At 45.3% G+C, this 13,906-nt stretch overlaps 1 protein-coding gene across 3 annotated transcripts; it reads left to right on the forward strand.

Annotated features, from left to right (window-relative positions):
• The first annotated feature begins 7,036 nt into the window (after positions 1–7,036).
• Positions 7,037–12,606, forward strand: Ndufs5 (NADH:ubiquinone oxidoreductase subunit S5). 3 transcript variants are annotated; one of them, XM_032898558.1, is made up of 3 exons: positions 7,037–7,156; positions 9,220–9,437; positions 12,393–12,606. In XM_032898558.1, exons 2-3 carry the CDS (start codon positions 9,222–9,224, stop codon positions 12,495–12,497), a joined length of 321 nt encoding a protein of 106 aa, XP_032754449.1. In that variant the 5' UTR covers positions 7,037–7,156; positions 9,220–9,221; the 3' UTR covers positions 12,498–12,606. The 3 variants fall into 3 exon arrangements, with proteins under 3 accessions (XP_032754449.1, XP_032754458.1, XP_032754467.1); XM_032898567.1 differs by having other exon boundaries at positions 7,076–7,194; XM_032898576.1 differs by having other exon boundaries at positions 7,156–7,243.
• The last annotated feature ends 1,300 nt before the right edge of the window (positions 12,607–13,906 follow it).

Genomic DNA, 13,906 nt, shown 5'->3' on the forward strand with positions numbered 1-13,906 from the left:
TCCTATGTAAAGCTCTGTGGAATTTCTTTTTTTTTTTTTTAAGATTTATTTATTATATATAAGCACACTGTAGCTGTCTTCAGACACACCAGAAGAGAGCACCAGATCTCATTATAGATGGTTGTGAGCCACCATGTGGTTGCTGGGAATTCAGGACCTCTGGAAGAGCAATCAGGCTCTCAACCTCTGAGCCATCTCTCTAGCCCACAAGGACTTTTTTTAGGGTATTTTATTTTATTTTGTTTTTTGAGACAGAGTTTCCCTGTGTAACTCTTGGAACTTGCTTTGTAGACCAGGCTGGCCTTGAAACTCACAGAAGTCTGCCTGCCTCTGCCTCCCAATTGCTGGGATTTAAAGGTGTGGCCTACCATGTCCTGCTTCCAAGGTTTTTTGTTTGTTGTTTGTTTTAGTTTTTAAGGTGTCTCGCGTACCTTTGACTGGCCTGAAGCTTGTTATGTCAACCAGGCTGACCTTGAAGTCACACACCTCTGCCTCTGAGATTAAAAGTGTTCCCTACCACACCCTGCCCCTCATTACTTTTTTTTTTTTTTTTTTTTTTTTTTTCAGAGCTGGGGACCGAACAGGGCCTTGCGCCCTAGGCAAGCGCTCTACCACTGAGCCAAATCCCCAACCCCTACTTTTTTTTTAAGCTCATTATTTTGTATTGGATTTCATTCACAGCTACCCTGGGACACATGTAATTCCAGTTCCAGGGGATCTGATGCCTCTGACCTCAGGCACCCATACAGCATGCATATACCTACACTTAAGACCCACATAATTAAAAAATAACAGACAACCTAGTCTCAAGGATTTTTTTTTTTTATGCAAGAAATGGTATGGATACATTGGGCAAGTTTGCTCACACCTGTGAACCCAACATTTGAGAACTAGAAAGATTCAAGACTGCAACTGCAATTCAAGGCCTGTCAAAGTTATCTAAAGCTCTCAAAAACACTGGCACGGGAGGGACTGGAGAGATGGTTCAGGGGTTAGGGCAGTGCCTTTGAGCGGAGAATGATAGAAGAAACCTCTAGGGGGTTGGGGATTTAGCTCAGTGGTAGAGCGCCTGCCTAGCATGCGCAAGGTCCTGGGTTCGGTCCCCAGCTCCGGGGGAAAAAAAAAAAAGAAACCTCTAGATGTGTACACTGAACATGTGTGGATACACACAGAAGATTTCAAGCGCCGTAGATCAAGTAATATCGATGGTACTTGGGCGATTAGACCGTGAGGACTTCTGAGGTGTACTGCACCTGCAGTGCGTCATACACATCCTGTGAGGCACTTGTCTTGGTGACTCTTCCGAGACTGCACTGAGCTCTCTTATCACTTATTATCTCATCTAACTGATAAGTGAAGGCCGTGTCTACTCCGCACTGACCTAGGACTCCCTTTGACCCCCGGGTCACATACTTTAAGCCTTCTCCAGGCAGTCCAGCGGACAGAAGAGCAACAGTTCCCTGCTTCCTTTTGGGTTGTGTGCCTCTAGGAAAGCAGAGCGTATGCTAGGGAAGGCTCCCGGCCGGGGCAGCATCCCTGCAGTAGTTTAATTACCTGCTCTTAGGGATGCTGACTTGATAGTGAAGCTGTTTGGTCTGTGAAACCAGACTCCAGCGTGTGGATTTATGGCGAGAATGTTGATGCCTGGTTGGCTCTGTCAAGAGGCGGCTCCATACATTAACGTAAGAGGAAGTCTTGAGCGGAAGCAGGGTCTCCTGTAGTCCAGGCTGTCTGTCTCCTGCTGAGGCTGAAGGTGATCTTGACTTGACCTCCCAGCTCCACCTCCCACGAGCTGAGATTACAGGTTTGCATCACCCCAACCCCTGGATTTTTGTGACTCTAGGTATCCAACATTCTACCAACCACGGCACATTCCCAGCCCAGGGGAGTTGAAGTGGAAACTTAAGGGTTCTTTGGAAAGTCAGGTGGATGGGTGTTTTGCTGGGGCAAATGTGACAGAATGTTTAGCTGAAGTGGACACAGGTGAAAGACTAAGGCAGACTCTGAAGGAACATTTAGCTAAAGCAGACACAGGAAAGAGGATGTTCTGCTAAGGCAAACGTGAAAGGACACATGATGAAGGATTTTTTGTTAACGACATACATGTGGTGTTGGGGATTTAGCTCAGTGGTAGAGCGCTTGCCTAGCAAGTGCAAGGCCCTTGGTTTGGTCCCCAGCTCCGAAAAAAAAGAAAAGAAAAAAAAACATACATGTATTGTCCACCTTACATTTCATAGTTGAGCTGCATTTGTTGGGACTCCATAGAGAGAAACTCAACAAAAAACGTCTGGGGGCTGGAGAGATGGCTCAACTGCTCTTCCAGAGGTCCTGAGTTCAATTCCCAGTAACCACATGGTGGCTCACAGCCATCTGTAATGAGATCTGATTCCCTCTTCTGGTGTGTACAGCTAGAGTGTACTCATATACAAAATAAATTAAAAAATAAAAAAAAAATACTTGTGGTAGTGTGCTGCAGATTTCTTGCTGCTTTCTTGGACTCCGGCTGATTGGCAGAGTGATGTCAGCTAAGACAGATGCATATGCTAAGACAAGACCCGTGGAGGACATGTGATATTAGGAGGGTATACATAGGACTCATGGACAGTGACAAGAGGGTGAACTTGGCTTGTTTATAGAGCGAGCTGTGCAATGCTTGTGGCTCTCGAGTCTTTGCTGATCTTTGCATCACTGAGAAAGGCACAGTTGAGAACTTCTCCTGGCATTCCTCCCTGGTCCCTCCTGCTGACTTGAGCCAACGCTGAGGCCATGTCACCCCTGTTACTAACCTGACTCGACAGAACCGGACTGCTGGTGTATCCATGAAGTGTTTGCGAGTGGATCGAGCTGCTGCTGCCCGTTAACCTGTGAACCGAACTGCCGATTTCCAAACAGGAGTTGCTCCAGAGGACCTATCTAAACAGGTCCGCTACCTCTGTCTGATGGTGGGCTACAAGGGAGGTTAAAGCGTTTAAGAAATTAAATTAAGAAATTAAAAATAAGGTTTGAAAAAAAGTTACAGGTTTTTTGTTTGTTTTGTGTTTTTGTGCCACAGTCTTGCTATATAGCTCTGACTGTCCTAGAATTCACTACGTCGATTAGGATGGCCTTGCATCCACAGAGAGGGATGCCTCCCAAGGGGAGCTCTAAGGATAGACTATCTACCGGCCTCCAGTTGCCTCCTGCATCTTGGGCCTGACAGCCTTGTTTCCCACTCACTTTGCTTAAGGGATTCCTGGTTTGGTTTAGTCAGCTCCAACCCCAAATAGAATCCACAGGGCCTGCTTTCTGCCCTACAGCTCAATAACCAGCCTGAGAGTTTCCAGCATCAAAGCTTCCCTTGTGCTGGGCTTCGTAGGCTATCACTTTGTTCAGATCTTCATAACAATAGTGAAGACCCTTAAAGTTTCCATTATGTGAATGGGCCCAGGACAGAGCCCAGTGAGTGTAGACAGAGGGTACTTGAGATAACCCTGCACCACCATTAAGGTCCAGACACTTGGTGCTCTGGCAGCCACTGAACTTTTTTCAGAGGGGTTGCGCTGGGGCCGCAGGCCTTTCATTACAAGGGTCTTGGAGTGTCTATGTCTGGGAGGTGAAGACAAGTATAAAGTCCTTTACTTCATCATACAGTTCTGAAGAAGTGTTGAGGAGGGTGTGGAAGGTAAGGGACACAGTGCTGGGGGACCCACAAACACATATCTCTGTCTTGGTACCCAACATAAAGAATTCCCAAGGCCTGGGCACCATAGCAACAACTCAGATGCAGTTCCTGCTTGGTCTCTGGAGTTGTGGGTTTCCAGCATTTGCTCGGGAGGAAAAGCTGTTATTACCTGTGAGGACCCTGTTGTCTGAGATGTCCAGTGGTGGGTACCTTGTTCACATTCAGATCTACAGTGGATATAAGGCTGGCGGGGTCTGAGAAGGGCTTAGAAATGTCTGAAGGGTTGAAATTGCCATCAGAAGCTGGTGAGACAAACAGAGTGCGAATGGATTTGAGGAGGGGAGATAGTGGTAGCATCAGGCAGAAGAGAGACAAATTTAAGATCAAGAGAAAGCTCACCGAGGGAAGGGCACCTGCCACCCTAGCCGGAGGACCTGAGTTAATCCTGCTTGAGTCCCTAGAGTTCCATCCCCTGGATTCGGGTGATAGAAGGATGGAACCAACACACACACACACACACACACACACACACACACACACACACACACACACACACAATGTAATTTTTGTTTCTGGATAACTAAAGACACAAATTTGGGAGGGAATGGGAGACAGTATATCTCAGGATTTGGGATTTGTAAACAGGACATCAAACCTAAGAATTTTAGCCTTTTGAAACATTGACTCAGCGCAGCCAGAGTGAATAGTTCTCTCCTTTGAATGTGAATGCTGTGTGAGCTTCAGAGCGCCATCCATGCCGAAGAGGATTCTCTTAGCATGCTATATGCCCCGGGGTCATCTTTCTATAACAGATCAGTTGTCACACGATCTGACTGTATCTTAGTGTCAGCAACCCAACAGGGACCATAGCATGTGTCAAAGTGACAGATTGTGCCCCAACAAGCCAGGGTTCAGCTACTCATTATCAATAAAAATAACTAAAAGAGCCAAATTTATAGCAAAAGCAGAACAAGATTTATTCAATGCAGTTACACTGAAAAGAAGGACAAAAAGATCCAGTGATTGCTCCAAGTTCCTCCTCTGGGTCCCGACATGAAGATAGAGTTTAAATAGAAGGCAAGAAATATGCATAACTAGCCAGTCTGGCCAAGGTGCGGTCTCCCTGCCCACTACTGTCTCAGCTCCAATCTCTCCTGCATCTGGTAAGTTAGTAAAACTAGACGTTGTTTGGCAACCAACGATGGCTAACCCACTTGAGAAGGGACTTCTTGCCTACAGGAATCCTGTCATCAAAGATAAACAAGATTGGGACAAAGTAGGAAGTCAGTTAAGTTGCCTAGACAGTACTTGGGGTTATAGCAGATTTCTAGCTTCTCTTGAAAGTTTGCAAGATTTGAGCCAAGAGTAGTGGCACACACCTTTAATCCCAGCCCTGGGGAGGCAGAGGCAGATAGATCTCTGTGAGCTCAAAGCTAGTGTGCTCTACAAAGCTGTCCCAGGGCAGTTATACAGAGAAATTCTGCCTCGAGAAAAAAAAAAAAGCAAATAAAAAACCCAAAAGAGCAAGATTTGAAGATTTGATACCTTAATTCTCTCATAGCAATAAGATGGAGCGATGGAGTTATAGGTTTCTGCCTTCAGACAGAGCACAGGGCTCCAGTTCCACTTCCTACTGCTGTTACCAACCCTGAATCTGGGGCCAAGGATCATTTGTCATTGATCACATGCCTTGATAGTCTCTTACAGTGATCCTGTTCTCACTGGAAGTGAGAAATAATTGGAAACTTGTGGAAGGAATCTGACTTTGCCTACCTAAGAGACTGGAAAGATGATACCGCCGAGAAACAAGAACACACGGGTGGCTGGAGGTGTAGCTCAGTGATAAAGCATGTGTTAGCCTATGGCGCCCTGGGTTCTAGCCCCAGGATTGCAGGCTAGTTGCCTGATGGCCCTTGAGCATATGAGACCACAAAGCAGGCCTTCATGGTGGCATGAGGAGAGGGGTGGGTTGGAAAGGGCCGCCATCAGTGGGTTGGAAAGGGCGGCCATCAGTTCCTTCTGATTAGAACTCTGTGAGCATGGTTCTATAATAAGCCACTATTTGGCTGGACGCAGATCGAGTGCTCAGACAACTCTAATCGAACTGAAACCGATTTCATGTGGAATGTCCAGTGGATGGAAGGGGGTGGGTGGAGCAAGTTGGAGTGATTGAATGAGATTGATGAATTGCGGACTCTCTTACTAGGGTTTCTATTGCTGTGAAAAGACTCCATGACCACGGCAAGGTAACCCTTTAATTGGGGCTGGCTTAAAGTTTCAGAGGTTTAGTCCTCTATCACCATGGCGGGAAACATGGAGGCATGCAGACAGACATGGTGTTGGAGAGGAGCTGAGGGTTCTACATCTTGATCAGCAGACAGTAAGAGGAGACTAATCCACACTAGGCTTAGCTTGAGCATATGAGACATCAAATCTCTCCCCAACAATGACACACTTCCTGCAACAAGGCCACACTTCCTAATAGAGCCACTCTCTATGAGGCAAGCATTCATACATGTGAGTCTATGGGGGCCATTCCTATTCAACCCATCACATGGACTTTGGGAATTTTCTCCAGAAATTGTTAATTCATAGACACAGCATCTGCCTTATAGCCCAGGCCAGCCTTGAACGCAACGGGATCCATCCTCCTGTTTCAGCTTTCTGATTGCTTTGATGCAAATGTCAGCTAATACATCAAAGGACGTTTTTTCTTCAGAGAACTTTTTTCATCCTGTCACAGTATAAGGAAGTCCCTATAGCAATTTTACAGCTGTTTGCTTGTTTGTTTGAAACAAGATCTCACTATGTAGCCCTCGCTGGCCTAGAACTCATAGAGATCTACTTGCTCCTGTCTCTTAAATTCAGGGATTTAAAGGCGTGAACCACTCTGCCAGGCGCTATTATCTTTCTTTTAAGATTTACTTTATGTGCGAGCGTTTGGTCTTCTTGTATGTGCACCCATATATGTGCTCCTGGTGTTGCCGAAGTTAGAAGAGTATGTTGGGTCCCCCGAATCTAGAGTTAAACCGGGGGCCTCTCCCAGAGCAACACATGCTCTTAACCTCTGAGCTGTCTCTTCAGCCAGCCATTATGTTTATTATCAGAAAAGAAAACACTCACAGGGAGATTGGGAGAGTCACCCAAGTTTTGGGGTCACGGCCCACGAGCTTTAACCACTACGTTTTCTTAGGGCGAGGGAAGCAATACTCTTTCTCAAGTGTGACCTTGCTCAAGTAGCACAACAATCAACTGTCATGACAGTGCTGGCACAGTAGCACGAGGAAAAGTCAGTTTATCGGGCCGCTGGCTGCGCAGTCGCAAACCGCTCTGCTTGGTTTCCCTGGTTGCCGCAGGGACAAGGCCGGTGGTCGATTTACGGCGTCGCGCTCTGTAGATGTCGCACCGCGGGCGTCCTTTACGGCAGGCGTCTGCGTCCTCCTGAAGCCGGCGGTCGTGAGCTGCGCCCAGGGACCTGAGAAGGGCACTGCTGAGGTGCGGTAGGCGCTTGCTGTGTCCGGTCAGCCTAGAAGGTTCGCTAGGGATTGCTCCTAGACAAATTTCCTCTCGTGGGTGACCCAGGTCCGGGCGTGTCCTCCTGCCTTCCCTTCATCCCACAACTCGGTCCCCTCCAGCCCTCCAGAGTGATTCCGTCCTCTGCCGGACTCCTGCCTTGGCCTCCTTCCTACCCTGACATCCCGCTCCTTTTTTGTTTTGAGACATGGTTTCTCTGTGTAGCCCTGGCTGAAATTCATTCTATAGACCATGCTGGTCTTGAACTCAACGTAGAAGCACCTGCCTCTGTCTCCCAAGGGTTGAGATTAAAGGCGTGCGCTCCATACTGACTTTGATCCCCAACCTCCTGGGACCTCTGCTTTCTTCCTGTTGTGCACCTGGCTCAGCAGCCGCTCCAGATCGGAACTTCTGTTGTCATTGCCCGTGTGAGCGTGTGTGCGTGTGCGTGCGTGTATGTGCGTGAGTGTGTGCGTGCTCGCGCGCGCAATTGTGTGGGTGCTGGGACTTTTATTCTCCCGAGGGCTTCCTGCCCTGAATTCTTCCTCAGGTTCCCGGCGTGGGTCTCCAGTGCTTATGATGAGCTGTTTCCCCTACTTGCCTGTAACATACACAGTAAATGACTAAAAGAACGGGAGGGAACTTTATAAATTAAGTTCGCTCCCAAATTTCTGCGTACAGGATGATATTGGTGTGTGTGCTGTCTTGCTTTCCAGTCTTAAGCACTTTTGTCATTTGGAATTATTTCGTTCTATGTCAACTTTATTTTGTATTTTCCATATGTCCTTTTTGTTTAATGTCTGTCATATTCTACTGAGCACCAGAATCCATCCATTTCTTTATAGTTGTACATGTAAGTTGCTTGAAATTTCCTGATTTTTTTTAAATTTTAATTTGACTTGTTCATTTATTTTTAGCAGTTAACTGGCATCTGCTCGATTTTGCTCTCAAAGCAGAAAACCAGTTGGAAAAACATAGAAATAAATAGTCTTACAGTAATGGACAAAATACTTTTTAAAATTTGTTAAGTTTCAGTTATGTGTGGATGAATGACTGTGGGCATGTGCGTGTAGCTGCTCCACGAAGCCACAGTCACCATATGCCCTGGAAGCTGGAGCTACAGTTAACTAACTGTAACCCAAAGTGGTTGCTGAGAGTCCAGTGTGAGTTCTCTGCCAGAGCAGCATGCACTTTTTTTTTTTTTTTTCCTGGAGCTGGGGACCGAACCCAGGGCCTTGCGCTTCCTAGGCAAGTGCTCTACCCCTGAGCTAAATCCCCAACCCCCGCAGCATGCACTTTTAACCTCTAAGCCATCTCTCCAGCCTAGGACAGACGACTACTAGGAAAGGAGAGACAGAAGAGAGTGTCCGAAGAGACGTGTCATCTAGGTTGGGATGGAGAGAATGTTTGGAGCAATGTAAATAAATAAATGTGTGCTTATATTACTTCTTATCCTCCCCCCTTTTTTTTGGTGGTTGTTTTTTTTTGGGGGGGGTGTTCGTTTTGCTTTTTTGTTTGTTTGAGTCAAAACAATTTTTTCACCCTTGACAAAAATATTCTTATATATGGAAAAATTAAGGACTGGATAGATGGCTCAGTGGTTAAGAGCACTGACTACTCTTCCAGAGGTCCTGAGTTCAAATCCCAGCAACCACATGGTGGCTCACAGCCATCTGTAATGGGATCTGGTGCCCTCTTCTGGTGTGTCTGAAGACAGCCACAGTGTACTTATGTATAATAAATAAATCTTTTAACAAATGAATTTTAGTTTCTTATTCCATAAGTTTTGTGAAAGCCCCCAAATAACTCCAGGAGAACCTATCTAATAAAAATGTTTAGTGATCCCAGCACTTGGAAGATGGGACAGGAGAATGAGGAAGTTAAGGCCATATTTCACTACAGTGTGACTTAAAGTAGCCTGGGCTAGATGAGATGCTACCTCAAAAAACCAAAAAGTTTGGTAAGAAGAAATCTGGGACCTTGGCCTTCACAGATGAGCTATCTCATTTTTATCACACTCTCATTTCCTTTGTGTTCGTTTACAGCCATGCCTTTCCTTGATGTGCAGAAAAGGCTGGGCATTAGCCTAGATCGACACTTTATATTCCTAAGTGCTGAGCAGCCTTACAAGAATGCCGCTCGATGCCACGCGTTTGAAAAGGAGTGGATAGAATGCGCACATGGGATCGGTGCTACCCGGGCTAAAAAAGAGTGCAAGATAGAGTATGAAGACTTCGAAGAATGCTTTCTTCGGTTCAAAACGGTGAGAAAATAATGGGTGTGGGGGCTAGGCTAAATTACTTCCCTCCCCTCCCTCTTACTCCCTGTTCTGGCCCTGGTGGGGACTGAATCCAGGGCTTTGCACATGCTAGGTAAGTTCTGTCACTGTCACTAAATCCCTAGTCCCCTGGGCCAAATGCAGTTTGTCCAGCTGATCCTTGGGCAGTGGCTGCTCACTTGTGACTGGGAAGACTCCTGGCACTGAGGCAGTTAAGACCCTTTGGATCTGAGGAGGGCCTGTTCTTCCCTCTTCTTAGCCTGTCTTCTGCTATAACCAGAATCGTGTGTGTATTTAGGCCCTTGTCTTTCCAGTTATCTCTAAAGCAAGGATTCACACTGGCTGTGGTTGGCCGTTCGTGAAAAGTTTTGCATGGAGCTGGAGAGATGGCTCATGACTCATCAGTCAGCAGCACTGGCTGCTCGTCCTGTCTCAGTGACCACAGGGCAGCTCACCACTCCCTGTCACTCCATTCCCTGTGGATCTGACCCCATCTTCTGGCTTCCACACACACCTGGCACACTTGCAGTGCACAGACACAGACATATATGCATTCAGAACACCCATATATGTAACATACTTTTTACAAAATTAAAAAGAAAACTTTGGGGTGGGACCGTTTCACAGTCATTGAGCCCTCATTGGGGAAGCTGTCACTCCCTGTAGATCTAGCACAGTAAACATCCAGTGACCAACTGATGTGTTTGTGAAGAAGGTGGAGGCACTCATTGATGACATTGCTTTAGGCAAATTTGACCAGAGGTTCAGAGAGGGAAAGTCTTAGCTGAATGAATTACATAACATGTGGGCCCTAATCTTAGAGAAGGAGACATTGGCTGTAGGCCATCATTTTGCCTGTTTCTATGTTGCAGCTACACCTGCAAATACAGTTGTTGTTTGATTGATTGGGTTTTTTGTTTGCTTACTTGCTTCAGATGGTCTCCCTATGCAGCTTTGGCTGTCCTGGAGCTCACTCTATAGAACAGACTGGCCTTGAACTCAGAAATGCCTGCCTCAAGGTCCAGAGTGCTGGGATTCAAGGTGTATACCACTATACCTAGCTAAATTTATTTTATCTCTTGAGTTCAGGGAGAAAAATCTAGATTTCTTTTAAATTTATAGCCAAGTTACCTGGATCAAGAAATTTTAGCAGGTGAATGGTATGGTGCTGTCTTTAATCCCATCAGTGCATAGTAAGCTACAGGCTGACAGGGATACAGAGTCAGATCTGTCTCTTAAGAAAAAAGGTTTTTGTTGTTGATTTTTGATGTTTTGTTTTGTTTTTTTCAGTGGAGAAACCAAACTTGGAAGTAATAAGACTCAAACTCAAAATATATTTACAAATACCTTGGCTGTATAGCTAGGCCTTCTCTGACTTGATATGACTTAACAGATCCCATTATTCTAGCCTGTACTCTGCCACGTGGCTGGTTGCCTGTGCTCAGGCACCATGCTCTGATCTCCTCACATCTTCCCAGCGAATCTCCTGCCTGGCTCTATCCCACAATTCTTTCTGCCTTCTGGATGGCCCACCTTCTATTTCCTGGCTAAGCCATAAGCCATAGGCTTTTAAATTGACAGATGATCCATCCATACAATACACAAGATATTCTCTGTACACCTGCCTTCACTGGGTGAGCAGTGGTTCATGGTCAAGGTTACAGGACAACTTTGTGGAGTTGATTCTCTCCTTCTAAAATGTGGGTCTGAGGAATTGAACTTTGGACTTCAGGATTACATGGGCAAGGTCCTTTACCCAGTGAGCTAGCTCACAAGCCCATAAATGTATCTCTTAGTAGTATTACAATTACCCATTTTCTTATTTATACTGAGAATACCCTAATTATTAGCTTTCAAGTGTGTATTTTTATATATGTTAGAATTCTGAGTCAGATGTAGTGGTATATGCCTTTAATTCCAGCATTCTGGAGGCAAGGGTAGACCTCTAAATTTGAGGCCAGCCTGGTCTACAGAGTGAGTTCCAGGACACCTACACTACACAGAGAAACCCTGTCTCAAAAAAAATAAATAAATAAGTAAATAAATAAAATAAAATAATTAATTAATAAGGAGATGATAGAAGGACTGGAGAGATAGCTCAGCGGTTAAGAGCACTGACTATTCTTCCAGAGGTCCTGAGTTCAAATCCCAGCAACCACATGGTGGCTCACAACCATCTGTAATGGGATCTGATGCCCTCTTCTGGTGTGTCTGAAGGCAGCTACAGTGCACTTATATATAATAAATAAATAAATCTTTTAAAAAAAGTTTCAGGGGTTGGGGATTTAGCTTAGTGGTAGAGCGCTTGCCTAGCAAGTGCAAGGCCCTGGGTTCAGTCCCCAGCTCCGAAAAAAAGAAAAAAAAAAAAGTTTCAAAGAGATTTCCAGTTGATTCTTTTGTTTTTCAATTAGTTCTTTAAAGGTTAATTTAGTGGACTAGAGGTTGGCTCAGCAGTTAAGAGCACTTTCTGCTCTCTCAGAGGATCTGAATTCAATTCCCAGTAGGTGTGCCAAGTGGCTACAGCCATCCCTCAGTTCTCAGATCTGATGCCCTCTTTTCAACTTCTGTGGTTGCTCGCTCTTGCGCAAGTGAACACACACACACACACATATAAAATCTTTTGGAAAAACGATACACTTTAGGTCCAGGCAGCATTTACCTCACTGTACAAAGCTTTGGGTTAAGGCCCCAGCACAAGGATTTTATTTGACTTTTGACTTTTGAGTTCTCTTTGGAATTGGCTCTGTAGACCAGGCTGAACTCACTCGCAGAGATTCTCCTGCCTCTGTCTGCCTCCTGAGTGCTGGGTTAAAGGCATGTACTACTGTTCCCAGCTGGGAATTTTTAAAAACAGAAGAAACAAAAGAGAGCCATAGACTCGAGCTCTCACTTTCTGGGTCCTGTTTCCCTTTGCCTTAATGCCATTCTTATCCTCGACAGATAAGGCGGATGCATGAAATCAAGAAACAGCGGGAGAAACTGATGAAAGAGGGGAAGTACACCCCTCCGCCTCACCATTTGGGCAAGGAGGAGCCCAGGCCCTGAGCAGAGCAGCTAGAAGCTGCTCTCCATGCTCTGTTTTCCACTGGAGAGAATGTTTAAGGGAAGCACCTTCATCAAGTATGTACAAATAAAGAATTACTCAACCTAGAAACTTAGTCTGTTTTCTTTTGGGCATGTTTTTCAGGGCTGAAAGGTTGTCCTAGTTGCCTCTCCTGATGAATGCCTGCAGAACTGAAGCCCAAACTGGCTAGGGGGATGGTGACTCTAGGCAGCCAGCATTAGAGTGCAATTTGCATAACAAGGCTCATTTTTATTATCCTACATCCTTTGATAACAGCCTTAGGAGTTTGTAGTTCAGTGATCGCTGTTTCATAGGGCAGTCTGTTCAAGGTTATTTCAATGCAGAAAATGTTACTCATCTTCAGAGCACTCTTTGAGGTGTGGGAACATCCTTTGAGGAAGGTCACAATTATTCCTGTGTTCCTTCTACAAATTCCCTTCTTGAGAAGTAGCATAAGATCTCCTAAGCCTGTCACAAGTGCACTGTGTCTCCCATAAGCTTACCCCAGCGTTGTTGGTCCTCTGAGGCAGGCAGGGTTACCCTGAAGACAGGTGTCCTGCTCCTGAGTCTCCTGAGTACTGGGATTATAAGCAGAAGCCGCAGTGCCCTACTTACAATTATTTTTAATAAGTTCTTTTAGTTGATTTAATTTATTTTGGGCACATGTGTGGGCATGCAGGTCTAGTATGGAGTGCAGAGGGCAGCCTGTATTGATTGGTTCTCTCTTTCCACTATGTGGGTCCAAGGGATCAAACACAGGTCTTGAGGCTTGATGATAGGCACTTTTAACTCTCCTCTGGGCCATTTCAGTGCCCACAGTTATTCTGTGCACTTAGAAATGCCTGACCTTATACATTAAAAGTTAATATTAAAAATAATATTTTCTAAAGGCCTGCTGTATATGAGATACTTCAATCATGTTAACTTATTTAAGAGAGCAAGCAGAATGTTCTCTTAGAGACTGTCTCCAAAAAAAAAAAAAAGCCCCAAATTCCTGTACAGGAATTTTATTTTATTCTTATTTGAAACAGTTTCTCTGTTTAACCCCGGTTATACTGAACCTTGCTGTGTAGACCATGTTAGCCTAAAACTCACAGATCCACCTACCTGTGCCCTCTGAGTAGTAGTTAAAACCTTGCCCAGCACACACTGGTTCATTTCCAGCACCACATGATGGCTCACTGCCATCTCTAATACCAGGGGATCCAATGTTCTAGAGTCAGCACTGAGCACACATGAAGAACACACACATACATACAAGCAAAACATGCATACATGTGAAATAAGTCATTTAAAAGATGAGAGAAATTCAGACTGGGGGGGTGGATGTTTTATGGGTCGTGTGGTTTTTGTTTTGCCTTACATGTAGGAATGTGTACCAGCTGAGTGT

This window comes from Rattus rattus, chromosome 1, assembly GCF_011064425.1.
Source record: "Rattus rattus isolate New Zealand chromosome 1, Rrattus_CSIRO_v1, whole genome shotgun sequence".
NCBI lineage: Eukaryota > Metazoa > Chordata > Mammalia > Rodentia > Muridae > Rattus > Rattus rattus.